At 44.2% G+C, this 25,424-nt stretch overlaps 3 protein-coding genes across 3 annotated transcripts; all 3 read left to right on the top strand.

The window, feature by feature from the left end:
- Window positions 1–2,380: 2,380 nt before the first annotated feature.
- LOC125111419 (olfactory receptor 51V1-like) lies at window positions 2,381–3,337 on the top strand. The gene has a single exon (XM_047753365.1). It carries the CDS (start codon window positions 2,381–2,383, stop codon window positions 3,335–3,337), a length of 957 nt encoding a protein of 318 aa, XP_047609321.1.
- Window positions 3,338–13,932: 10,595 nt separating this feature from the next.
- LOC125110511 (putative olfactory receptor 52P1) lies at window positions 13,933–14,886 on the top strand. Its single transcript, XM_047751796.1, has one exon. The coding sequence runs from the start codon at window positions 13,933–13,935 to the stop codon at window positions 14,884–14,886; it is 954 nt and encodes a 317-aa protein (XP_047607752.1).
- A 9,108-nt stretch (window positions 14,887–23,994) lies between these two features.
- On the top strand, window positions 23,995–24,948 carry LOC125112205 (putative olfactory receptor 52P1). The gene has a single exon (XM_047754427.1). It carries the CDS (start codon window positions 23,995–23,997, stop codon window positions 24,946–24,948), a length of 954 nt encoding a protein of 317 aa, XP_047610383.1.
- The last annotated feature ends 476 nt before the right edge of the window (window positions 24,949–25,424 follow it).

Below are 25,424 nucleotides of genomic sequence, written 5' to 3'. Positions count from 1 at the left end.
TTTAAGGCTTCAGAATATTTTACTAAATGTTTTTCTCTTTCTGATACAGGAAGGATATGTAGGAAGACATTAAGTTAAGAATATAGGGATCGTGGCTTTTACAGAAAGAGTGAATGATTTTGAATATCAAATAGGAAATGGAATCAAATTTTCAGTTACTTATATGCAGACGGATATGTGAACATAAAATATATATTATTTATATGCTCTCACCCTTCAGTGACAAATAATTTGATACCTCATCTACAAATAATTTGTGAAAGAAGTTGGAAGGGGGAGTAAGCTGGGAAAGTTGGGAAAGGGGGGGTCGTTGAAAGGGAATGTTGCCGGAACGTCTGCTCAACATTCCGTCGGACCCAAGTCATCCACCTCCTGGCTGTCTGCCCTGGGCAGGCTGCTTAACCTCTCTGGGCTTCGGGTAGTACTGTAATAAATCTGTAAGCCTGGGATACATATGAGCCTTCATGGGCTTCATCACGAAATTAGCTAATATTTTTTTAAATGCTTAGAAATTTTCTTCACAAGTAAAAATAAATCCAAGCGCTGTGTTTTGCTCTTATTGGAAATAGTACTAATTGCAAAAACAGACTGCTATCTATCTCTGCGACTTAGTCCTACCTAAAATTCATTCATACTTGGGTTGATTTCTACCACTTACAACCTATGCTGGTCCTTAAACATGGGGGTAGTGTTTATTCAACATCAAATGCTAGAGCATGCCAACAGTAGAGAGTGGACTTTATCATTTAATCAAGAATAAATGTTATTTTTTCTGATTATTACTATTTTTATCGCTATTATACTCTGAAAAGAGCACTGTCTAGCTGAAGTTCTAAATTTTGTGGACAGCACAATTTAGATCTGATATTTTGTAAAAATGGTACGACCTTCTGATAACAACAAAAGTGATGACATCGTACAGTTGCAAAATCACTAACATTTATTTAGTGTTTTAAGCAGTACAGAATAAAGGAAACGGGAGCTTACAATCGGATTTGAGCTGTTTATATACAAGGACAAGTTTTTCGACAAGATTATATCTAGTGCCTTTGACGATGTGGGTCTCTTCTGAGGGCAATATCAGTTTAGACAAAAACAAGCAGAAAAACGATTACTTCAATCTCCTCAATGGCTAGAAAAATAGCAGTTCTGGTAGGCAGAACAGACATATCAAAATCAAGCAATAATGCTTTGCAGAAAGGGAATACTTGACCTGTTTATAGCATTCTTTAGTCTACAGTGGTTCTTAGGCCACATTCCATCATTCACAACTGTCACGCCTACTGTACAAGTTTGAGGTGCAGGGGAGAACATTACTCCCACATGTTTACTGGAAAAAAAAAATCGAAGGAAGGTTTCCTTCAGCTCCTAAGTGAGGAGGATAAAATGTGAGCTGACGGACTCCCAGAGAAGATGCAATGAAGACAGAGCCTGGGAGCTCAGAGTATGTGCTCTAGACTCAGACTGCCTGCCTTCGCATCTTCACCACTGAATCACTGTATGACTTTGGCAAGTTACTCAGCCTTTTGGAACTCAATTATCATTGTTGGGGGGGGGAAGCATGGCTCATGATAGCACCCATTCCTTGAGGTTGATGGGAGGCTTAGATTACTGAATATATTTCTTTAGTTTTTTTATTGTTATTTCCCCAATACAATTTTTTTTTCTACTGTACAGCATGGTGACCCAGTTAGAATATTTTTTAAATGCCTAGAATAGCACTGGAAGAGTCCAAGACACTAAACAGACCAAGTCTTTGCTAAATGAAACACATTCACAGTCCTTGGATAATTCTGGATTACAGTCAGATAATAGCTGCTTTCATCATTTCATGTTATTGAATATCCCTGGGGACACAGGGTCCATTTATATCCATTAGCCTCTTTCTGAATGTCACACACCACAGCCCTCTAGCTCTGTCTTGGGGGAAGGATTTTAAAAAGATACAGTCCTCCTTCCTGGGAGCAGACAAGCAAAGAGAAGAGAGATTGAATCACCGGATGCATGAAATGGTCCTCTGAGGTTAAAGGTAACTGCTCTGCACAGTGATGCTGAAAGATTAATATGCTCGTTGGGAATCAAATCCTAGCAGACGTTCTAACTGCTTGAGAAAAGACAACATTATCGAGATCACTTTCTCCTTTGTCCTCCTTCAACGTTTGTTTCCAGGTAGAAAAGGAACAGATTTGCATACATGGCCAAATACTTGTATGATGGATATGAACGACCAGAATGGTGACCCTCTAATCGAAAGACTTGTGCGTTACACAATGACCCACTTTTGCGCGAATTGATTCTGAATGAGGAAATAAGTTATATAAAAATCATCTGCCAAATGGGCATAATTCCTGAAGCATAGAGAAAACCTCACAAATTATCCATGCCAGCTTTTGCTGCTCGCGACACCAACGCCTCCACCTTTCTCCTCGCGGGCTTCCCCGGCCTGGAGCAGCACTATCCCTGGCTCTCCATCCCCTTCGCCTGCATCTACGCCGTGGTGCTCTCGGGAAACTGCCTGGTGCTGCATGTGATCCGGACGGAGCCCAGCCTGCACCAGCCCATGTTCTACTTCCTGGCCATGCTGGCCGTCACGGACCTGTGCATGGGGCTGTCCACCGTGCACACGGTGCTGGGGGTCCTGTGGGGGCTCAGCCGGGAGATTGGTCTAGATGCCTGCATTGCCCAGTCATATTTCATCCACGGCCTGTCCTTCGTGGAGTCCTCTGTTCTTCTGGCCATGGCCTTTGATCGCTTTACTGCCATCTGCAACCCTCTGAGGTATGCATCCATATTAACCAGCGCCAGGATCATCAACATTGGGCTTGGAATTTTAGTTAGGAGTTTCCTGTTCATCGTGGCTCCCATAATCCGCCTAAAGTTTTTCCGCTACTGTGGTTCCCACGTCCTCTCCCACTCGTTCTGCCTGCACCAGGACCTCCTCCGGCTGGCCTGCTCGGACATCCGCTTCAACAGCGTCTATGCCTTGGCCCTGGTCATCTGCACCCTGCTTCTGGACTCCGTGCTCATCCTCGTCTCCTACATCAGGATCCTGCGCTCTGTCCTGGCCGTCGCCTCCCGGGAGGAGCGGCTCAAGTCCTCGCAGACCTGTGTCGCCCACCTCTGCGCCGTCCTGGTTTTCTACGTCCCCGTCATTGGTCTGACCATGGTGCACCGCTTCGGGCAGCACCTCTCGCCCGTGGTCCACGTCCTCATGGGCAGCGTCTACGTCCTCTTCCCGCCCCTGATGAACCCCATCATCTACAGCGTGAAGACCCAGCAGATCCGTGGCAGGATTCGGAGATGGTTCCCTAAAACAAGCCTGAGTACTCGAGGTTGATGAGTTTTACGGGAGGGAAGGTAGTACTTGCGAAAGAAGACCCAACAGATGCGTGGAAGGATTCAGAAGTGGGTTTCCATGAAGAGGGGGTGAGATGCTTTAGATCAAAATGGTGTAAATAGGTTCTAAGCAGAAAACTTTGGGCAAAAAAGGGGAAGGGATAGATTTATTCAAGGCAGTTAAATATAAGGCAATTGACCATTAAGAGTTGATGTGACAGGCCATTAGTTCAAAGATTTTGAGTATCAAGAATGGTGAAAACCTGTATTTCTCAATTCCGGTATAATGCTGGAAGTTCTCATACTATAGTTCATCAAAGGCTGCTATTATTTCTGCCTAGGAAAAAGGACGATGTACTCTTATCCAGAAAAATTTTATTTCATGAGAAATATCTCCAAGAACGTTATTCAAACAGAGATGCTATATCTATCAATGGAGGCACAATTTTTTTCACCACTTGGTATGGTTGCCTTGATCAATATGGAAGTGAAAACTGGTCCTTAGAATTGGTCCTTAACCTTTTTTTATGTTTATTGATTTTTTTGTCTTTTTCAGGGCCGCACCGGTGACATATGGAAGTTCCCAGGCTAGAGGTCGAATTGGAGCTATAGCAGCTGGTCTATGCCACAGCCAAGAAACATGGGATCCGAGCTGCATCTGAGACCTACACCACAGCTCACGGCAACGTCAGATCCTTAACCCACTGAGCGAGGCCAGGGATCGAGCTCGCGACCTCATGGTTACTAGTCAGGTTTGTTAACCACTGAGCCATGAAGGGAACTCCAAAATTGGTCCTTAACCTTCAATGATGTTTTCAGACTGGTTCACAGTTTGCTTGTAAATTTCATCCAAAGCATCCACCTTCCTCTTTTCATTAATCTATCGATAGACAACTCTGTCTCCAGCTTCTCGGAGGAACTTCTACACTCTCTTGTGTATTTATAAATGGACACCAACTTCACGCTCTTAACTCTAGTCTTACATAAAATTGATGTCCTTTACTGTTCAGAATAAATCCATTACTTTCTTGATTTAATCTTCCATTATCTTTTCTAGATTTGATTGCAAGTAAGGCGAGAACCTTTTTTTTTTTGGTTTTTTGGTTTTTTGGTTTTTAGGTTTTTTTTTGGTTTTTTGGTTTTTAGGGCTGTACCCGCAGAACATGGAAGTTTCCAGACCAGGGGTGGAATCGAAGCTACAGCTGCCGGTCTACACCACAGCCACAGCAACGTGGGGTCTGAGCTGTGTCTGTGACCTGCACCACAATGCACACCAATGCTGGATCCCCGACCCACTGCGTGAGGCTGGGGATAGAACCCTCATCCTCATGGATATGCGTCAGATTTGTTCCCGCTGCACCACAATGGGAACTCCCAAGAACTTTTTTTGTAGAAGCATTTCCTACTGATGGAGAAAATATGTAGCACTTAAGAATCAATGTGAGCTCAGTGATTAGCCACTTGAGAGTCCAGCCTGTGCTGTAAACCTGGTGAAAGTGTCACTCAGGAGACTCTTCAAAGGGAGCAGACACGGCTCTCTTTTCATCTCTAGCAACAGATCATCTTCATTCTCCTTAATCTCATCTCCAAATTAGGAAAAAAAAATGCTAACATATATGCTACTAGGTAAAGCAAATCCTGATGACTTTGTAGAACTCTGTCCATGAATTTCTGAAACCAAAATTGGTCCACAGTTCATCCCTTTAAAAAATTTCTCCAAATATTCTAATTCACAACTACTTCTCCTCTTCTGTACGATAGACTCTGAACTGTTACTTTCCGGACTCAACTTTATGGTGCGTATTCCCAAGAGATAAAGCTATTTTGACATAGATGTAAAATATCTTAAGTCATAATAGTTATGAAACCAGCTAACTGGTAGAAAATATATAAATATCTAAAATAAGAGCTCTTAAATTCCAGTCTTCATCCAAAAATGTACGAAATAGCAATAGAAGAACTTGGTGAAAAACTGTACGTAGAGAAACGCGACTTTGCTAATTAGACTTCTTTGGAGCACTTACTTGTATTTTGGAAATTCAAAAACCAAACAAATCATAAATGGTGCAGCAGATTAAAAATAAAAATAACTTCCAGTCTTAAAGGGTATTATGGCATCCAGTTGACACCATCATTGGACCTTGTCCCAACATCTCACCAAAATTCATTTAAATGTGTATAAAATGATGAGTTAAAAAAACTTGAAAATGAGCAAAACAATTAAAATATTGAAAATGTGGAAGTTATATCCATAATATAAATGGACCTACACTGTAAATGAAGCTGGCTTAAAACATACATTTGATAATTTATGCCTCTTTACTTTATGAACTGAATAGAACTGCCAACCCAAATGTAATTAGGGAAGAAATTTTTATTCCATCCAAATTAATAAGAAAACATATGGTGTTGAAAACAGCAATTGTTTGCATATAAAAAAAAAGATTGCTCACTGATTGTTGTCATAATTGCCTTTAAAGAATGGAAAATGTAAAAAACCTCCCTCTGTAGCACGATAATTTAGTATTATTTAACTTATTAGTCCATAAAATGAGTTAAGAAATTAAAATATCTAAATGTGAAGAAGAAATCAGTGTAATAATTTACATCAAGCTTACTCTAAATGTAACACTTAATAGTTTTTTCCTAATAATCTGTTAAAATCATAAACATTCAACAAGCAGCATCTTCTGAAAATGTCATTTTTTTTTCCTTTTTTTTTTTTAAGGGCCACACCTGGGGCATAGGGAAGTTCCTAGGCCAGGGGTTGAATCAGTGCTGCACTTGCCAGCCTACACCACAGCCACAGCAATGCTGGATCTAAGCTGCGGCTCAGCTGGTTACGAACCCGACTAGTAGCCACAATGGAAACTCCCCTGAATGACATGTTTTAAAGTAAATGGCTTAGGAGTTCCTGCTGTGGCTCAGAGGGTTAAAAACCTGACATCGGGTGCCTGAGAATGCGGGTTCGATTCCTGGCCTTGTTCAGGGGTTAAGGATCTGGTGTTGCCACGAACTGTGGTGTAGGTCACAGACGCAGCACAGATCCAGCAGAAAGAAAAAAAGAGAAAAAAAGACAAAAACACTATTTGAAGGTAAAAGAGAAAGACAATCCTATTCACAAAAGCAGCACCTGTAGATATAAATGTGCATAAACACACCAGGAAATCATTAATTCTCTGATGGAGAATTGTAAGAGCATCCACTTGAAGAAACAGAAACACATTCTTCACTCTATTTAATAATATTTGTTCTCCTAAAACAACTCTACAGTTTCACTGTGACTAAATAAGATGCAATACTTTGAATGCACAGTTTTTACAGCTTCTGAGGGAAGATTCAAAGAAAAATAGGAAATTGTATTAAAAGGAGAAGTTTTCAAATTTAATAAATTACATTTCAAAGCAATGATATCTTACATAACAGGGCATTTGAACAAAGAATACCCACACTTCTCAATGTAAAAGAACATTAAGTACAGAAAGAAAATATAGATTATTTAATGGCTGTTTGGGAAATTTAAAGCTAAATCCAGACCCAATTTCCTAACCCAATCCAAATATTGCAATATTCCAAAATAATTTATAGGCAGATCAATATTTTATCCTTAAAAATTAAATTGTAAAATTAAAAAGAAGAATTTTTTAATGGTTTTTGGATAAGCAATGCCTTCCCAATAAAGACAGGAAATAAGTGTTCATAAAATGAGGCTCAATTACACTGACACACCGTGCACATGGACACACACACACACACACAAAGACGAAATCTCGAGCTCTTAAGATATTTGCAATTTAACACAAGAATCCATCTACTTAGGCAAAGCACTCTTACAAATCAATATGACAAAAGGCAAAACAAGCCAACAGAAAGAAGACACCGAATTTAAACTGTCAGTACTTGGGGGAAAAAAATGAAATGGCTAATCAATATTAAAAGGATGTTCAATCACATTTAAAATTAAATAACTCCAAAGTTTAAAATAATAGGTCAAATACAATTTCACCTCTGGTATGCAGAGGGAAAAATAGAATCGACTCTCAGGACCCAGTGTTGCCAAGGCTGTAAGGCCAGAGACCCGCATGTGCTTTGATATGGATGTAAGTCAGCAAAATACCTCCGGAGGCCTATTCGTCAATGACGACCAAACACTGCCTCATCACACCCGCTAACACCGGGATCTCTTACTCAGCTTAGATCGGGGAATTATCAAAACATACATCATTCTACAACTTCTAAACCCTTGGGGGTCATCAGCTAAGGTTTATTCATTTTACCACAAACAATTATTACGATGTACTTGTTATTTTAAAGTTGTATCCTGAAGGAAGTTCTCATTGTGGCTCAGCGGGAAGGAACCCAACTAATATCCATGAGGACGTGGGTTCGATCCCTGGCCTCATTCAGTAGGTTAAGGATCCAGTGTTGCCGTGAGCTGTGGTGTAGCTCACAGACATGGCTTGGATCTGGTGTGGCCGTGGCTGTGGTGTAGGCCGGCAGCGGTAGTGCCAATGCGACCCCTAGGCTGGGAACTTCCATATGTTGCAAGTGAGGCCCTAAAAAGCAAAAACAGAAAGAAGCTGTGTCATGAGAAGACATGTAACATTGTTTTGCCAAATGTTAACAAGTGTCTGAATTATATAAACTCTAAAATTCACTTTTTTTGTTCTACAGGTAGTCAATTTTTATAACAAAATATGCCGACAAAATATCAGCAAATGGCTGTAGGAAGCTACAGAAACACTTCTAAACATCACTACATCTTGGTTGAATTAATTTTATGAGTAATCCTTCTCGACAGGACTTCTCAAGAAAGCAAACTTAACTTGAGGTGCAGGAGATAATTTGTGGCGACATGGCCGTGATTTGGTGTCTGAGTTCTCAGGCAGCCACGTGTTCTTTGCGATGGAATAGCTTGGAGGAATAGCTTGGAAAACTGAGATGAGACTTTTCTGTCATGGTGTCACCACAGAGAACTCACATCTGGTAAACGAGCTTGTCTTTTGATGCCCTCTTCAACCCCAGTTTTCATGGCCTAAAACGTGTCTCTGTGAACGTTTCAATGCATCAAGGTGGCTGCGTCTAAATTTCTGTCAGGACACACACTAGCTCTCCCTGGCCCCCAACATAACCTGGTAGAATTACATGGTGTCTTATGTGAAACGACACTCGGACCGAATTACAATCCAGACCAATTTCTTTCCATCAAAGTGATAACTGTCCAAAGTAACCCTGCTTCCTGCCAGTGTCTACCACCTTTACATTGCTGGTTCAAAATGATGTTGGTGTCAGGGGCAAAAAAATTAAGCTCTTAATGTTGATTTTACAATCAAATTATCAGCGGGGCCCAGAGCCCTCAAATTTCCATCTCAGGGAACACTCACCTTGTTCCCAGGAGAGAGACCTACACCTGCGTAGGCGCATAAAAGAATGAGGACGCGAATGCCGTGGAGGTTGTGAAAGGGAGTTGCTTCTAGGCAGGTTCAAGGTCCTGTGAAGTCAATGGCGCTGGCTCAGAAGCAGAAAAGGCCAAGAGCAGAAAGGGAAAGGAAGCAGAAGCCGTGCTGTTTGTGAGAAAGACGTCATAACGAGCGTTTAGAAAGGGCCAGGCTAGAAAACATCAGGAGGGAGAGCCCGTTCAGGACGGAAGGGGAGAGGGAGCTGTGCCCAACGGGCAGCACCGTCGAGATTCCAGCAGATCAGGCTGGAAATGAGTCCAAGAGACCAGAACTCAGTCCAAGGGCAAAGGTGGGGACATGCTGAAGCAGGATCAAGAATGCGAGAGCATTTTTAAAAACAGGCAAGATGTTGATGACTTTACATCCAAGTGGATGATGTTTTTCAACTAAAGGCGCCACCGGCAAAGGTAACAAGTGGGTCCCCAGGGAGAAGCTATGGGCAGAGGCTCCTGCCAGGTGTCAGGTTAGAATCGCTGAGAAGCACCTGCAAATCACTAAGAAAAACTCAGCATCCACAATACAAATCATCAGTGAGTTAGAGCAACCACTTTACAAGAGAACATAAATCACAAATGACATAAAGCTGAGCCTCCAGCATATAAAGGATACTCGGATGCACTAGGGGAAAAAAGAAAAAGAGGTGTTATCTGAAACACACCAATGAAGGAAGTACCATTTCATTACCATGTTAGACCAGAAAAATATCAGAAACTTAAAATCCAGAAATACAGTCAGTATAACTTATGAGCTGCTGATAGGAGAACAGAGGGTAGAATACCCCTGAGCCTGTGAATACGTGTGCGCCAGTGGGTATACGGTGAGGAAAATTAGACCTCGGGAAATTGGGTCACCATAAAATGGCACAAGGGCAAAAGAACCATACAATGGAGCTCTTGAAACGGCCTGAACTTCCAGATCGTGGTGGCCTTATTTTGTCCTAAGCCCGGTATTAATTTTCAGACCATATGTTTACACAAAACTCATTTGCACTTCTTGGTCTTCTTACAGCCTTTTCTACAAGCTAAACATTTGCCTAACAGTCCAGTAACACTGGGAACTAGGGGTCTGTCTCTAGAGACTGTATTTTCCAAAGAGAAATATGTGAGCTTTGGCCACACATAAGCTCTGGGGAATCACAGCATTACAGGTCTGCCCCTGTGATAACAGGTCTGCAAAGTCCGGGCCCACTTTTGTTTTCCCTCCATTTCTATGTCTCCTACGTGTATAGTCAGGGGACTTCTGGACCTTCCAAACCCTGATGAGACTCCTGGGCATCATGTTTCATAACTACTGACTTGTACACAGAGGCCACGATGTCCCCTAAGCCACCACTGCCACACATTTTAACCACCCCCCGGCAAGTGGCTTTGTCTGGACAGGAACGGAAACTCTCATTTGAGGATTTGCAGGGAGCACCAATTCATATTATTATGTGAGGTATTATTTCAGACCAGGCAGGTGGAAGTCAAGTGGGAAATTTTTGAGGCAGAGAATATATATCTATGTTTATAAGAGACATTAGTAGGGTTTGAGTAAGGAGATTTTGTACGAGAGGATAGAAGGCAATATTCTCAACGTTAAAAAAGTACTGATGCACTATCTTTCTCCTTAAAGCAAGAATCGAAGTTGCTTTAACAGAAGGCAGAGTTATTTCTGCTTGTGTAACTCAGAGTAGTCATAATATTGAACAAACATAGCCTAAGAAAGCATTAAAAAAAAGAGTAGGAAATTATTACAGAGATGCTGGCCATCTCTGGAGAGTCAGAAGCTTGAGTTGCAGGATACAAGCCTGTGAAACACTTGGAGGATACGCGAAAACCTCCGGTTTTCACTCAGAACATACCGAGAGCTTATTAGATTTCCACCGCTTCCTTTCTATGATGCTGTCAGTCTCACGAAGGAGATAAATGTGAGAATAACTGGGACAGATGATTCAGAAACACAGAGAGATTCTCCTGAGTTTGTAGGCAATCACTTACCTACTTTGCAAAAGAGTTTTACTTATCCGTAACGGAGATAAATTAACCTAGGGGATAGGGAATTTTCAATTTGCTTTTCAGAAATATGTGAGATATGGGCTGAGATAAATGAAGAGCAACAAAAGGTTAGTGAGTTTATCTTAAACTCAGTGCAATTAACTAGGAGAGAGGACGCAGCAATTAGGGGGAAGTTTCAATTGAACAGAACAACGTGGTTGCTGATATGGTGAATCTGTCTAAAAACAGATGACTGGTTTAGAGTAACCACGACTGGATATTAAACTTTGGAGCTGGGAGGGGTTCCTTCTTTCCTGTCTTTGGATGGAAATGGTGAAGGTGAGTGCACATTTAAGGATGCTTTTGAGTAGAAGAGGAATTCTCAGGTAATTTATAATTCTTCATTTTCGCTTCTAAGCCACAATATTTAATCTTAAATAAAGACAAGATGGTAAGTGCAGGTTAACTGAACTTATGAGTGGTTAACCTCTGTTGAGTATTTGCTGTTTCAGCCACTTTTCTAAAGGCAAACTCGTTCATGTTGATATATTTTTCTCTACACGAATATTCACATTTGTTATAGAAACCGTTTGAATGAGGACGCATCATTTCCATCAGCCTAATGAGGAAACCAAGACATAGAGAGATGAGGTAATTTTCTGGGATGTTAAAAAGTAAGTAGCATAGCCAGCATTTCCACGTAGTCGAATGCAATTCTTTAATATCGTTTCTCACAATAACAACTTACACTGATTAGGTGCTTACTCTGTGTTATGTGGCCAACTAAACACGCTAGATATATTCAAGGTATATAATCCTCAAAACAACAAAACAAAAATAAAATGCATTCTCATGACTACATTTTAGAGTTCAGAAAACTGAGATACAATTTAAGTGACACGACCCTCCAAAGCTATTTGATTTTCCTCAGTCACATTCAACAGTGCAGGTGCAGAAGCATCACAGGGAGATGCAATGTCGGGGAGCTGCAACAAAGCTGAGAAAAGAAGAAAACGAAAGAAGATATGTGAGTGTGCTGACAATTAATAACTGCAGGTATCTAGAGAGAAGGAATCTGTGCCGGGTGTTAGAACATGAAAGAACAGGCAGTGGTACCCAGGATGCGATCTTTTGGAAAGTGTGTTTTCTGAAGAGCGCAGTTAAAGATGATGGTAAATACGTGTGGGAGAAGGTAAAGCGTAGAGTAATTTATTATTGGAGGAAGTGGGAATAATAAATGGCTAATTAGGTTCATCCATCTACATTTCAAAATCACCTACTAATATAATAATAAGGCAAGTAGAATTATACAATCCAAGCCATATGGCAAAGTTTTCATTGAATATGGGTTTGAGATCTGGTTGGTTTTAGACATGAAAAAGGATGAAGAGGAGGGTTTCAAGTGGGTGGTATGAAAGGGAAATGAGACGGAAAATAATGCAGGAGGTGAGACTCATGTACTCTCCAGATTATACCAATTTAAGGGAAGGGTACACTTAAGGAAAATCAGCCTTTTATTCTCCTTTACATCCTGTCATCATCTTTCGTCATTTTGTTGTTGTTGTTGTTGTTTGGTATAAGATGGGAGAATGAGCTAGAATCCTGTGGGACGAAGCTGAAGCTACAGCCATGAGTTACATAATCCTTTTCTAAATCTTTTTGTTTTTGCTGGGAAAAACAAATTAGCATTACTTATTTTACAAAATATATGTTTTTCTTCAAGCCCTGGAAACAGTTTAAGGGGCAAAAAAAAAAAAAATAGATTTGGCCTACATAAATTGTTGCTCTTCAGTACTCTAATATCTTTGACTTATTCCTTAAATGGAAGCAAAATGTGGCATATCAATGGCATCCAGAAAGAAAGCAAAACGCAGGGTAACATATCCATTTGCAGCTTTGCTTACGAACAGAAGAAAGGACGTTTTTAAGTTATGCCTGTCACTGAAAATGCAGTCTTAGAAAGCTGTTCTCGATGTTTCCAAATCATTTCTTCTGTTCCCATGTAGGCTCCAGCACACAGGGGGCTTTTGGTGGCAAACCTAAGCCTCCATGCTACTGCTTTAGAGGAGGAAGTACCGTATGGATGAGAATTGAGAGAACCTACTGTCTTTGATTAGACTGGAGGACGAGCGAACGTGCTGGTGAAGAGAGATTTAGGAAGCTGAGAGCAACCACGTGCCCGATCTGCCCACAGAGAACCTAAGGTGCTGCCCTGATTTAAAGCAGCCTTCTCACTATCAAATGACCAGGCCTGTCTCAGTTAACATTAAATCACTGACAGTCAGCTGCTTCCGCAGTATAAAGTGAGCAAAAGAATGGTCCTTTTATTTCATGTTTTATATAAAAGTGGTGTACTTACAGCAAGTAAATGAATGCTTACCCAAAGATGTAACATTTCTATTTATCAATGTGTGTAAAGGATATATAGGAATGGCAAAGGTAGGCTTATTAACTCTTCGAAGTGGACAACTAAGAGATTAGAGAATGTTCATCAGAGATTAAGAAGATCAGTAGAAGTTTGTCAGGCAGAAAAGGGACCGAAGAACTGAGTCAACGGTAAAGTAGGTGTGAAGCCACAGGAAAGCAACCCCAGGGAGTATGATCCCAGAGCAGCTGGACGTTCTGGAACACACTGAAGAGAAGTCGTGGCAAGCCCGGGGCTGGAAAGAGATTGGAAAAGTTACAGAGTGTATTCACATCAACTATTTTTTTTATTAAACCATGACCTTTAAAAGTTTCTTATTTACAAAATTTTGAGTAAAAGGGCGCTTTTAATGTAAGATTTTAAGTAAAGTAATCAGGTTTGACTTTTGAAGGATTACTGATAAAAGACTTTATAAGGAAAAGTATAAACTACTTAGTGGATATAAAAATTAAAGCGTAGAATACGATAAAACTGCAGAGGGAGGAGAAACATTGTAAATAACAGGTCAATCTTGTTAATTGCAGAGAAAGAGACTGGGGTTCAGAGTGGTGAAGGGATTTGCCCATTGAGTTACAGACATTCTAGAGAAGAGTTGGCTCGTCAGAGAGCCTGTCACACAGTGTCTGGAGCCTCTGTATATAGGACCATGGAAGAAGCACTTGGCATCCTGCGTTTTGCCCAGAGGAGACTCAGCTGGCTGTTTGGCATCTGAGCATGTGAGCTCCTCAGCTCTGACATGGCAGACAACTCTACCCATCGCTGCATCTCATCTTTCTTTCTGGTCGGTGTCCCTGGCTTGCAGGACTTGCACTGCTGGATCGGCATCCCCGCCTGCCTCCTGTTCTCCCTGACTCTGCTGGGGAACAGCAGCATCATCGTGACCGTCAGACTCGAGCCGAGCCTCCACCAGCCGATGTATTTCTTCCTTTGCATGCTGGCCGTGAACGACGTGGCCCTGGCCTCGTCCACTGCCCCCAAGATGCTTGGCATCTTCTGGCTGGATGCTCACTGGACTGACGTTGATATGTGCCTCGCACAAATGTATTTCATCCACACATTCTGCATAGCTGAGTCCGCCCTCCTGGTCGCCATGGCCTTTGACCGCTATGTGGCTGTTTGCATGCCCCTCCGCTACACAACCATCCTGACGACACCGATGGTCAGCAAGATGGGTCTGGCTGGTGTGACCCGAGCCGTCCTTCTGGTTTTGCCCTGTCCTCTCCTCATTAAGAGGCTACCGTGTTACACCCAAGACGTCATCACTCATGCTTACTGTGAGCACATGGCTGTGGTGAAACTGGCCAGCGCTGACACGCGCGTTAACAGGGCATATGGCATCTCTGTGGCCCTTTCAGTGATGGTACTGGACCTCGGGCTCATAGCCACCTCCTACATCAAAATCCTTCAGGCGGTCTTCCGGCTCTCCTCCCAGAACGCCCGCTCCAAAGCCCTGGGCACCTGCGCTGCCCACGTCTGCACTATACTTGTCTCCTACACGCCTGCACTGTTTAGCTTTCTCACCCACCGCATTGGCAAGAAGGTGCCCCCAAGTGTCCACATAATTTTTGCCAGTTCCTATCTCCTGGTGCCCCCCGCAGTCAATCCGCTGGTGTACGGCGTCAAGACCAGGCAGATTCGTGACCGAGTGATTGGTCTCTTTTGCCCAAAAAGGAAAATTTCTGAAAACTAACATATGTAAATACCAACCTCAGTTTGCATAACATGATACTTAAAGTCACGGCCACAGGGATGGGTAACTCGAGTGAACTCTCCAACTATTCTTTCTGGGGTTTTCTATACTTTATGAAGCAGCGATATTTAATTGTTGGACATTTTACTTAAAAAAGAAAATCTATTACAAACCTATGTGGAAATCAAACCAAAGCAGAATGGTGTCAGAGAGTGCCACATGGAAAACAGTTAGCAAAATTCACCAATTAGTTTTAGTATTTCCAATATAATTTAATATTCCATTATTTCACAATTATACCTCTCATATCACCCAGTATGAAGTAGCTAAACAAATGTATAAGAATATGAAGCTCTCAGTTTATCTGTTTAGGGTGATTTTTGAAAATATTTTCGTCCATTAGCACTAAACACAAGCTTTTGTTTTTATTAATTAGTATGCCTCGGGTGAGCTTTAATTACTTTTCATTACCTAACGTGTGTATATGAGCCAAAAAGCAACAAGCTGGTTGCCATCTAGACTACTGATAAGGAAATAGTAGCTTTCTGGGTATCACAACTGAATCTGGAATAAGTATGGTGATTTATGATAAAACCCAAATATTTTAATCACAACCAAGAAAATTTCCTTCAATCAGACCATGGATTGACAAACACACTGTGATTCTCATCAGGCCATCACATGTGTGTATAACGTCCCCAACTCAATGCGACGGAATGTCCTTTAAAAAGATGACATCCATTATACATCCAATCATTGGCAGGGCTTAGGCCCACCTCCTTCGCTGCAGACAATACTCCCAACTGGTCCCAGTGAGTCCCAGGAGGCACACTTTTACCTGGACAGAGCGGCACGCGCAGTGAGGAAGGATGCAATCTCTGGACAGAACGCTTGGGCTCCTGTCTGGCACCGGGTCTCTCAGTCGTGTGTGTCTGAGCGTGTTCTTAAGTGAAATGCGCCTCGGTTCTTCCATCAGAAAATGCGGATGTAAATCAGGAGATTAAAACCAGGATTAAAGGATTCAGCACGACAGGTGCTTAGCACAGATTTGGGAACTTAGCATGGGTAACATTAGTTAAGTGTTTATCTTTTTAACTTTGGAAGATACACACACACACACATACATATGTACACACATATATATTCTTTTTTAGACAGTGTTGCTAACCACTAAATATCATTAATATAAGGAAACCATTAATACATGTCAGTTTTTGTGTGTTTAAGCTGAGAAATAAACATAGATTGAAATTAAAAAAAAAAAAAAGAGAGAGAAGCAGCATAAGAAGGCTGAAAACAAAATAATGTGTCCTTAGGAGTTCCCATCGTGCTGCAGCGGAAACAAATCCGACCAGGAACCATGAGGTTGCGGGTTCCATCCCTGGCCTTGCTCAGTGGGTTAAGGATCTGGCATTGCTATGAGCTGTGGTGTAGGTCGCAGACGTGGCTCAGATCCCGAGTTGCTCTGGCTGTGGTGCAGGCCAGCAGCTACAGCTCTGATTGGACCCCTAGCCTGGGAACCTCCATAAGCTGAGGGTGCAGCCCTAAAATGAAAAAAAAAAAAGACCAAAAAAAAATGTGTCCACATAGAAGACACTAGAGGTAGAGATGAATAAAGACGATAGGGGATTTAAATACACTTTTCCCTTTTGTCATCAATCCCTTTATTCTGGTCCAGGGTCCTAAGTAGGAGCTCAAAACCCCCTCCATTTGCGGGTCGAGATTTGCCCTGTAATCTATTCTATGATGACTTCGAGAAAAGTCCTTGAAAGAGGAGATCCCTTGGGGGCCCCCTGGCACTGTGGTGGTGAGACCAAGTGCAGGTTTGGCAAAATGTGCTTGAACTTGGGTGAAGAGCCAGGGTTGCTCAGGAGCAGGCATGGCCACGGTGGCTATGGCATGAGCGGTGCCTCAGGAGCCACTGGCTTTGGGGCAACACTGTCGCCAAAGCCCATTGGACCTCGACCGAGAGACAGAGAGGTTCAGATTTGTGATCTACAACTACAATGACTCTCAAAAAAAAAAAAAGGCATTGATTTTCAGATTGTCTAGCTTTTACTTTAAGGAAAGAAGTGATAGTTTCAAGTTCTCTACATGTCAGAGCTGAACTAGAAGTCATTTTTTTACACCAATGAAATAGTCATTCAATCCAGACCATATTTTCAACAAACGGCATCAGAAAATTAGACAGGCGTATACCAAAAAAACCAACTTAATTTCACACCTTCTAAATAATTGCACAAGATTTCACTCATAAATCTTGAAGCAAAATGTGAAATAACAATAATAATAATAATAGATTTTTTTTTTCTTTTTATGGCTGCACCTGTGGCATATGGATATTCCTGGGCCAGGGGTTGAACTGGAGCTGCAGCTGCAGGCCTATGCCACAGCCATGGCCACACCAGATTGGAGGCCACACCTGTGACATACACTGCAGCTTGTGGCAACGCCAGATGCTTAACTGAGTGAGGCCAGGGATCCAACCCACATCCTCAGAGAGACAATGTCGGGTCTTTAATCCGTTGAGCCACAACGGGAACTCTGCGCCTTCATTTTTTTGACAATAATAATAACTTAAAATTAAAACATAGGATAACTATAGGATAACTATTCATAATCTGGGCTTACTCAAAGATTTCTTATGCCTGACATCAAAAGCATGATCAGGAGTTCCCGTGGTGGCGCAGTGGTTAACGAATCCGACTAGGAACCATGAGGTTGCGGGTTCGGTCCCTGCCCTTGCTCAGTGGATTAACGATCCGGCGTTGCCATGAGCTGTGGTGTAGGTTGCAGACACGGCTCGGATCCCGCGTTGCTGTGGCTCTGGCATAGGCCAGTGTTTACAGCTCCGATTCGACCCCTAGCCTGGGAACCTCCATATGCCGCGGGAGCAGCCCAAGAAAAGACAAAAAAATAAAATAAAATAAAATAAAATTCAATACACACTTTCCATAGAGTCCCCAGAGCTCCCTCCTGGGTCATATCATTCTAACTTAGAAATGCATCCCAGAAAAGAATCAAAGTCATCTTGATGCAAAAAGGACAGCTCTGTTGTTGGCAAAGATACCCAGCCTTGGGCTACAGGAAAAGTATGCTCCTGGGGTGGGCAGGGATGAGAGATGGAGGGATATTTAAGAGCAAGGACCACAGAGGCCACAGCTGGGATACCTGCAAGGGGACTGGATGGCCCTTGAAGCCCGACCACAGTCCTTGCAGTCTGACTGCCAAGTTTTCAGTGATTGCTTCTGTAACTGAGCAGGGCCCTGTGGGGCTCCGAGGCACCCAAGCCCTCCTGCAGCCTCCCTTTCTTGTTTGCAGGGAATAAGCTGCAGCCTCCAGGACCTCCATTACAAAGGGCAGCTGCTAATCAGGGAAGGGAGGGGATGCAGAGAGCAGGGAGGGGCAGTGGAGAGACAATAGTACAGCCTCGAGGCAGGGTCCCCATTCCTCCTTAAGGGACAGACCCAATCAGATCTTTGAGCCTTTCTGCAGAACTCAAACCCCCAACAAACGGAAGAACTACCAGAACCAGTCCAGGGCCACGAAACACCAGCTTTGAAAGACAGGGCAAGCTGGCCTCTCCCCTGGCCCCTCTCTGCTGCCTTATTTTCCACTCCCCAAACTATAAACCCTCCTCCCAATCTCTTCCAAGGGGGGCATAGGCTTCAAGGCATTAGGCTATGGTGGCTCCCTTTGCCTGGCAAAGCCATAAAATCTCTCTGTTTCTCCTTCCCCCAAACCTCCGTCTCCACAGTTGTATTGGGCACCAGCATGCAGAGGCCAAGGTACGGCCACAGCTGCTCCTTCCATTTCCAGATGGGAATTTTAGTGGCATCAAGAGTTCTCAGAGGTTGTGTTTGTGGTTCTCCTAAGGCACGGAGTATATGACTTGACCCGCAGTCTGCCGTGACTGGCCTGACCCATTCTATTCACGGTCCCTGTTAGCCACACCTCGTCCATTTTCTGTTGTCTTTCCTCACGCGATTTGACCTATTTCTGTCTTTCTTAGAGGATTTTAGTTATTCTTACCGTAACCATGGAGGAAATGTACATTCGTCCAAACCCTGCACATGGATGAGTATAGAGGCTTTAGGCATAACTGCCCAGAAATGGAAATAAGCTAAACGCTCTTCAGGGTGAAAGAGGAAACAAATGAGAGGAAATCCCTACAACCACCTACTGCTTTGCAATAGAAAGGAACTAGGGTCCATTCTAAAAGCTGTTTGGATGAATCTCAAGGGCACGATGTTGCATGAAAGAATCCAGTGTCCAGAAGTCCTATATGGTATGATTTCCTTTCTGCGATGTTGAGACCAAGCAGGACCCTGTGGGGCTCCTGGGCACAGACCTCCTTCTGAGTCCCCCCCATGTCCTGCTAGTAGGGAATGGACTTCAGACTCCATGACCTTCCCTGAGATCCAAAAGGCAGGTTCAAACTCCTGCTAATCAGAGGAGGGAGGGGATGCAGAGAAAAGGCAGGACCAGGCAAGAAACAAAGGGGCCGCCTTGGGACAGAGTCCTGGGGCCACCGCAAGAGACACACGCAACAGTAGCTTTGAGCTCCTCTGCAGAACTAGAAACCCCCACCGAAGGGGAAGACGACCACTACGTGAGGAAGCATTCTTCATTCCAGAGCGAAGGCCACAGTCTGAAAACCTAGGGAACCCCAGAAGCTCAACAGGAGACCCCCGAGGCCAGATTAAAGGAATACAGCCTCTGCACACACCCTGATGCTTCTCAGAAACGCTGCTCTTGAACCATTGCTATACAAATCCTAACCCAATTCTCCCCGTGAGACACAGAGCGTTTGAAGCCATGCGATCATTTCATCATGTGTTAAATATCAAATCACTACGTTGTGCACCTGAAACTATACCTAAGGGGGACCCTATGGAGCCTTCCTGGGACACAGTTCCCCCACCTGCCTCTTGTCTGTAGAAAAACGTCAGCCCTCTAGGCCTTCCCCAGGTTGCAAAGTATAAATTTCACTGGAGAAGTGAGAAAACTCAGAAATAAAGGAACACAGCCAAGCAAGACAAAATAATAACGGTTTAGCCCTTAACCCAAATCAAGGGCCTTTCGTTCCTCTGCAAGGGCATAGATACTATCCCGGGCCACGTCCTTTGAGATGTTTGGTAGATAATGAAACCCACGCCGAGTGGAAGCAGTTAACTGTATGGTGACAAGCACGTAAAACTTAGACTGGATGGAACCAGAAGGCTGGCGGTGTGGACTCCCAAGTAACTCACCACCACCCACAAGGGGGAGGAAGAGCTCAGTCTGTGCGCTTCATGATGTTTCAACCCACTTGGGACTCACGTGCCAAAGGGCCATACGGCGCAGAAAGAGGTGGCAGCCCAGTTTCAGGAAGAAGCCCGCCTACTCCCAGGGAAAAATGCGTATGCCTCCTCCTCATTAACCTTGCCCTTAAAATCCGGCCTTAATCGTCTCTGGGGTGAGGAACTCAGTTATGAACTACGCTGCTGCTTCTCCATGCTCCGGCCATTGGGTAGAGCTGTGCTGCTTCCATCTGAGCTTCAGTTTGAATGCTGGTCACTTCCCCACGGAGGTAGGCAGCCTTGGCTGGGCTGGGGCCCAAGTGGGGGGGTCTCTATGACCTAATCAGTTAGCAAAACTCATATAACATTGTATGTTATTCGTAACTTTATTTATGTATTTATTTTCGTTTTTGGCTGCCCTGCAGCACATGGAGTTCCTGGGCCAGGGATCCGATCCAAGCCACAGGTGTGACCTATGCCCCCGATCCTTTAACCCCCTATGCTGGGCTCAGGATGGAACCTGTGTGCTGGGGCTGCAGAGGTGCCACAGATTCTGCTGTGCCACAGCAGAAACTCCATACCTCAATTTTTTTTCTTAAAAAACACTGTGCTCTCCAAAGGAGCAACACAGGAAACACTGACATACAAACTCCGAGGAGTGTATGACATTAACACAGCTGTTCCAGAGGTGTGTTTTTACCGTGCTGTGTACAGTTCTGGCCCAACCCTTTGGCCTTTTGATCGTATTTGGGCACCTTAGGGACCTATCAGCCTAGGAGGGCAGGGTCTCTTTAGCACGGGAATTGCCCAGCACAGAGCAACAGAACCGACCCACCTAACGACACTCCTCGCTGCTCCAGTGGCCGCCACTGACCCATTTTGTAACCATTCCCACATAAGCACACTGGCCTAGATGCCGCAGGGCAAAAACGATTACGTGAGCCCGTGAGAGCTAGTTGGTTGTTTGTCCTTGTCATCCGCTATTCATGATGGGTTCTGAGACAGGACTCAAGATGAAGCAGGTGAACGGAAAAGGAGGAAGGCGGGTGTATGCACTTACGAATGATGGTCCACCTTTCTAAGAAAAAATGAGAACTGTGACCTGACAGTACAGAAGAAGGACCAAATCCTGTCCTACATGGAAACACACTCTGCATCCCCAAGGGACTGTTCATGGAAGAACACCTTGGACGTGTCTGCTCCGGTGCAGTTTCTGGTTACGTCGCTCGCAACAGGAAGGATTCTGAAAGAACCCATCCTGAGAAGGCAGTAGAAAGAGCTGAGGAGACAGGGGTTTTGCACACGCTGCTCACCTCTGCTGCGTCGTAAGCCTTGCGAGCGAGACGGCAATCTGTGAGACTCTCAAGAGGCGGCACAGGATGTGCAGGAACATCGGATCCCATCCTCCCGCGGGGTCCACGGAGAGCTGGGGGGGACTGGGCGCCTGCCCTTGGGTGGCCAGTCTGACGACGGAGAGGAACGTGAAAACGACGGCACGCAAAGCAGGCGGTGAGAGCGCCCACAGACACAGGGCCTGGACGGCCGCTTCACCGAGGTGCCAGAGAGAAACACAGAGGGCGAGGGTGATGCCGAGAGTTCCGAGCTGAGTGGTTGTGTGGCTGTTGCTCCCAACGAATAGATACAATTGACACAAGTGGTTGAACGAGGAGAGTGGGAGAACTTAGTGAGTTCAGCCTGGTCTATCTTTCTTGTTAGTACTATAACACCTTAATATAAAATAGAGTGCATTCAAAAACAGACGGTGGAGAAAACGCCCTGGCATTCGAGTAGCGCCTTCTACGCTGACGTGGCCGATTCCGGGCAAGGGCAAAGCTGACCGACCCAGAAACAGGCAGAATAGCAAAGACCAGGGTGTCGGAAGAACCAGGTACTTGCTTACGGGGGTCAGCACCAGGTGGAATGCTGATGCCAGCAGGAACGGAAAGGGGTCTGAGCAGGTCTTCCGACTGCCCTGGCAGACGGTGTGCGCAGGAGAAGACAAAGAACGCCCTGATTGAAACAAACGGATGTCTCCACAGTTTCTCTCAACAGAAGCCTGGGAGAAGACGGGGAAGACTGTCTAGGCGGGAGGGTGCCTGCACGAGCAGACCAGAATTGGGGTGATGGTCTCTGTGTGCCCCCTGCCAGGGCTCTGCCAGGACGCTTTCCTACTTCAGAGGAAGTCACCTTCCTCTCTGATTCCCTCTTGGTGCAGATTCAACAGGGCATCATCTTAGCCGTAAACTACTGAAAACCCAAAGATGACTTGAAAACCTTTGCACATATGTACCAGGAGCAGTTCTGCTTGTTTGTAATCATAAGTAACGAGGCCTCGCTAGAACGTATGTATACATTTCCAGGTGGCTCAGCCGCTTTCATGTGTGGTTCTCCCAAAAGCAGTTATCAGACTGGCACTTGGCCAATGCACCTTCCGAGTGGAAAACAATCACTTGAGGATTACAAAGCGCAAAACCTACTAAATGCTTGAGAACAGTTCCTACTTGGAATGTTCAATATTTGTAGATTTCATTTCAAAAGCTTAATCTCTCGGAGGTTATAGATTCCACCCCTTATGTAGCAATTCCCCCAACTCCAGGATGCTCTGTGGTGATGACGTTTAAGTTTTGAATGTGTTGAGAATCGTTAAACCGATTTTGTATTTTCCGTTCCTTACGATAATAAACGTCAGACACTAACGCAGAAGGGAGATACCGTCAGGAGATAGGATCTTCTCCCACGCAGATGATATTTAGACATCCACGCAAGCAATCCGTGCATCTTGGCTTTCGCATAAATGGAGCCCAGGACCAGAAACTGATGTGTTGGGAGAAATTGTGAATTTCAGAGCAGGGTGAGAAGAGTCAAGTGCATGCTCCAGAATTACAGACCTAGGGAAAACCTGGATCCGAGGAAGGAAAGGCCAGCTATCAAACCCAAAAGAGGCAGGCAGAGCAAGAGGGACCGGAACCCGCTTTTCCTGCTGAGACCTAAAAAGCTGCACCGGACTTGCTCTGGTCTTCCCGTCATCAGGGAGGATGGAAGCCAGCACCAGAGGCAGGGCTGTCGGCAATGGGCACGCTTGGCTCTGCAGAAACCACATGAGGCTTATGAATACGGCTGTGCTTATTTGCAAGTCGTTTGAGAGCCTGGAGAAAGAAAACCTTCCTGAGTTTCCTCTCTGTGTGCTTAGGTGACGTGGCCCCTCTTTAGGACTTCTGAAGGAGTTCATCTGAAACAGAGGCAAGTTTACCTTTCACTGACACTTAAGCGTTGACTATCTTTCGTTTCTATAAGCTTTGTTCCTATGCTTTAACGTTAGATCTGATTCTGTTATGCTCTCTGTGGATAAGAGTATTATTAAAATAATGATTGTTTTTTGAAAGGCCTGTTAATTACTGTGTTTTAAGCATGTGCATCCATGTTTAATCTCAAGAAAATTTGACTTTATTCCTAAAAATCTATGTCACAGAATCCAACACTGGCTTTGACACAATGATGGATTTACCACATTGCTAACTGATCCTCTAGTAGGAAATACATATTATGGAGTAGGAGTGAATAAAATCCGAAACACAGGAAAACTCCCTGAAATAAATAAACGACATCTTTTCATCCGCAGGTGAAGATCAGAGGACCAGGCCTGGTGAAGAGGTTTACCTGAGAACTGACCGAGCTTTGCAAGGGTCAGCCCTTCAGGTAGGCTGTTAGAGAGTGTGCCTGGCTTTCACGTATGCAGGGCCATAGACGAATCGGTCTGTCATCCTGCTTACTGCCCAAAGGGGATAGGATCAGCTATTTTCTAAGCATGCAAATATGAAGTTTTAACATGGCAGACAACTCTACACGACACTGCATCTCATCTTTCTTCCTGGTCGGTGTCCCTGGCTTGCAGGACTTGCACTGCTGGATCGGCATCCCCGCCTGCCTCCTGTTCTCCCTGACTCTGCTGGGGAACAGCAGCATCATCGTGACCGTCAGACTCGAGCCGAGCCTCCACCAGCCGATGTATTTCTTCCTTTGCATGCTGGCCGTGAACGACGTGGCCCTGGCCTCGTCCACTGCCCCCAAGATGCTTGGCATCTTCTGGCTGGATGCTCACTGGACTGACGTTGATATGTGCCTCGCACAAATGTATTTCATCCACACATTCTGCATAGCTGAGTCCGCCCTCCTGGTCGCCATGGCCTTTGACCGCTATGTGGCTATTTGCATGCCCCTCCGCTACACAACCATCCTGACGACACCGAAGGTCAGCAAGATGGGTCTGGCTGGTGTGACCCGAGCCGTCCTTCTGGTTTTGCCAGGTCCTCTCCTCATTAAGAGGCTACCGTGTTACACCCAAGACGTCATCAATCATGCTTACTGTGAGCACATGGCTGTGGTGAAACTGGCCAGCGCTGACACGCGCGTTAACAGGGCATATGGCATCTCTGTGGCCCTTTCAGTGATGGTACTGGACCTCGGGCTCATAGCCACCTCCTACATCAAAATCCTTCAGGCGGTCTTCCGGCTCTCCTCCCAGAACGCCCGCTCCAAAGCCCTGGGCACCTGCGCTGCCCACGTCTGCACTATACTTGTCTCCTACACGCCTGCACTGTTTAGCTTTCTCACCCACCGCATTGGCAAGAAGGTGCCCCCAAGTGTCCACATAATTTTTGCCAGTTCCTATCTCCTGGTGCCCCCCGCAGTCAATCCGCTGGTGTATGGCGTCAAGACCAGGCAGATTCGTGACCGAGTGATTGGTCTCTTTTGCCCAAAAAGGAAAATTTCTGAAAACTAACATATGTAAAGTGAAACCCATGTTATAGAATCTGTTTCATGAAGTCATGGTGCATTAACAATAATTACAGTCTTATCCCTAACATGCTACATTTTCATTCAGCTATGCTTTTAATCAGGGAGATGTGATGTGGTACCTTTATTTCTTTTTCTTTAGTTTCAATCTTTTAAAATATTTTCTCTCTCTATCTTTTTTTTTTTTTTTTAGAAATGAAGGCATGCTTCTTCCTGTGAAGCTTTAATAAATGCTAGCAGTAATGGTTATTTATTATTGACATTATTTCATAGTCTATTTGTAGAGTTCATTTTTTATAATATTCACATGTGGGAAATGACTAATTATTGCAACAGTTTAAAAGCAAACACATTGGACCATGCAACTCATTAAACAGTTTTTTTCCCCACATTTTGAGTCGCTAAATGCTCTGTTTAAATATTCTTGAGCATAGGAGTTCCCATTGTGGCTCAGCAGGAACG

This window comes from Phacochoerus africanus, chromosome 11 (genome assembly GCF_016906955.1).
Source record: "Phacochoerus africanus isolate WHEZ1 chromosome 11, ROS_Pafr_v1, whole genome shotgun sequence".
NCBI classification, from domain to species: domain Eukaryota; kingdom Metazoa; phylum Chordata; class Mammalia; order Artiodactyla; family Suidae; genus Phacochoerus; species Phacochoerus africanus.
This window is presented reverse-complemented; position numbering and strand designations above follow the sequence as displayed.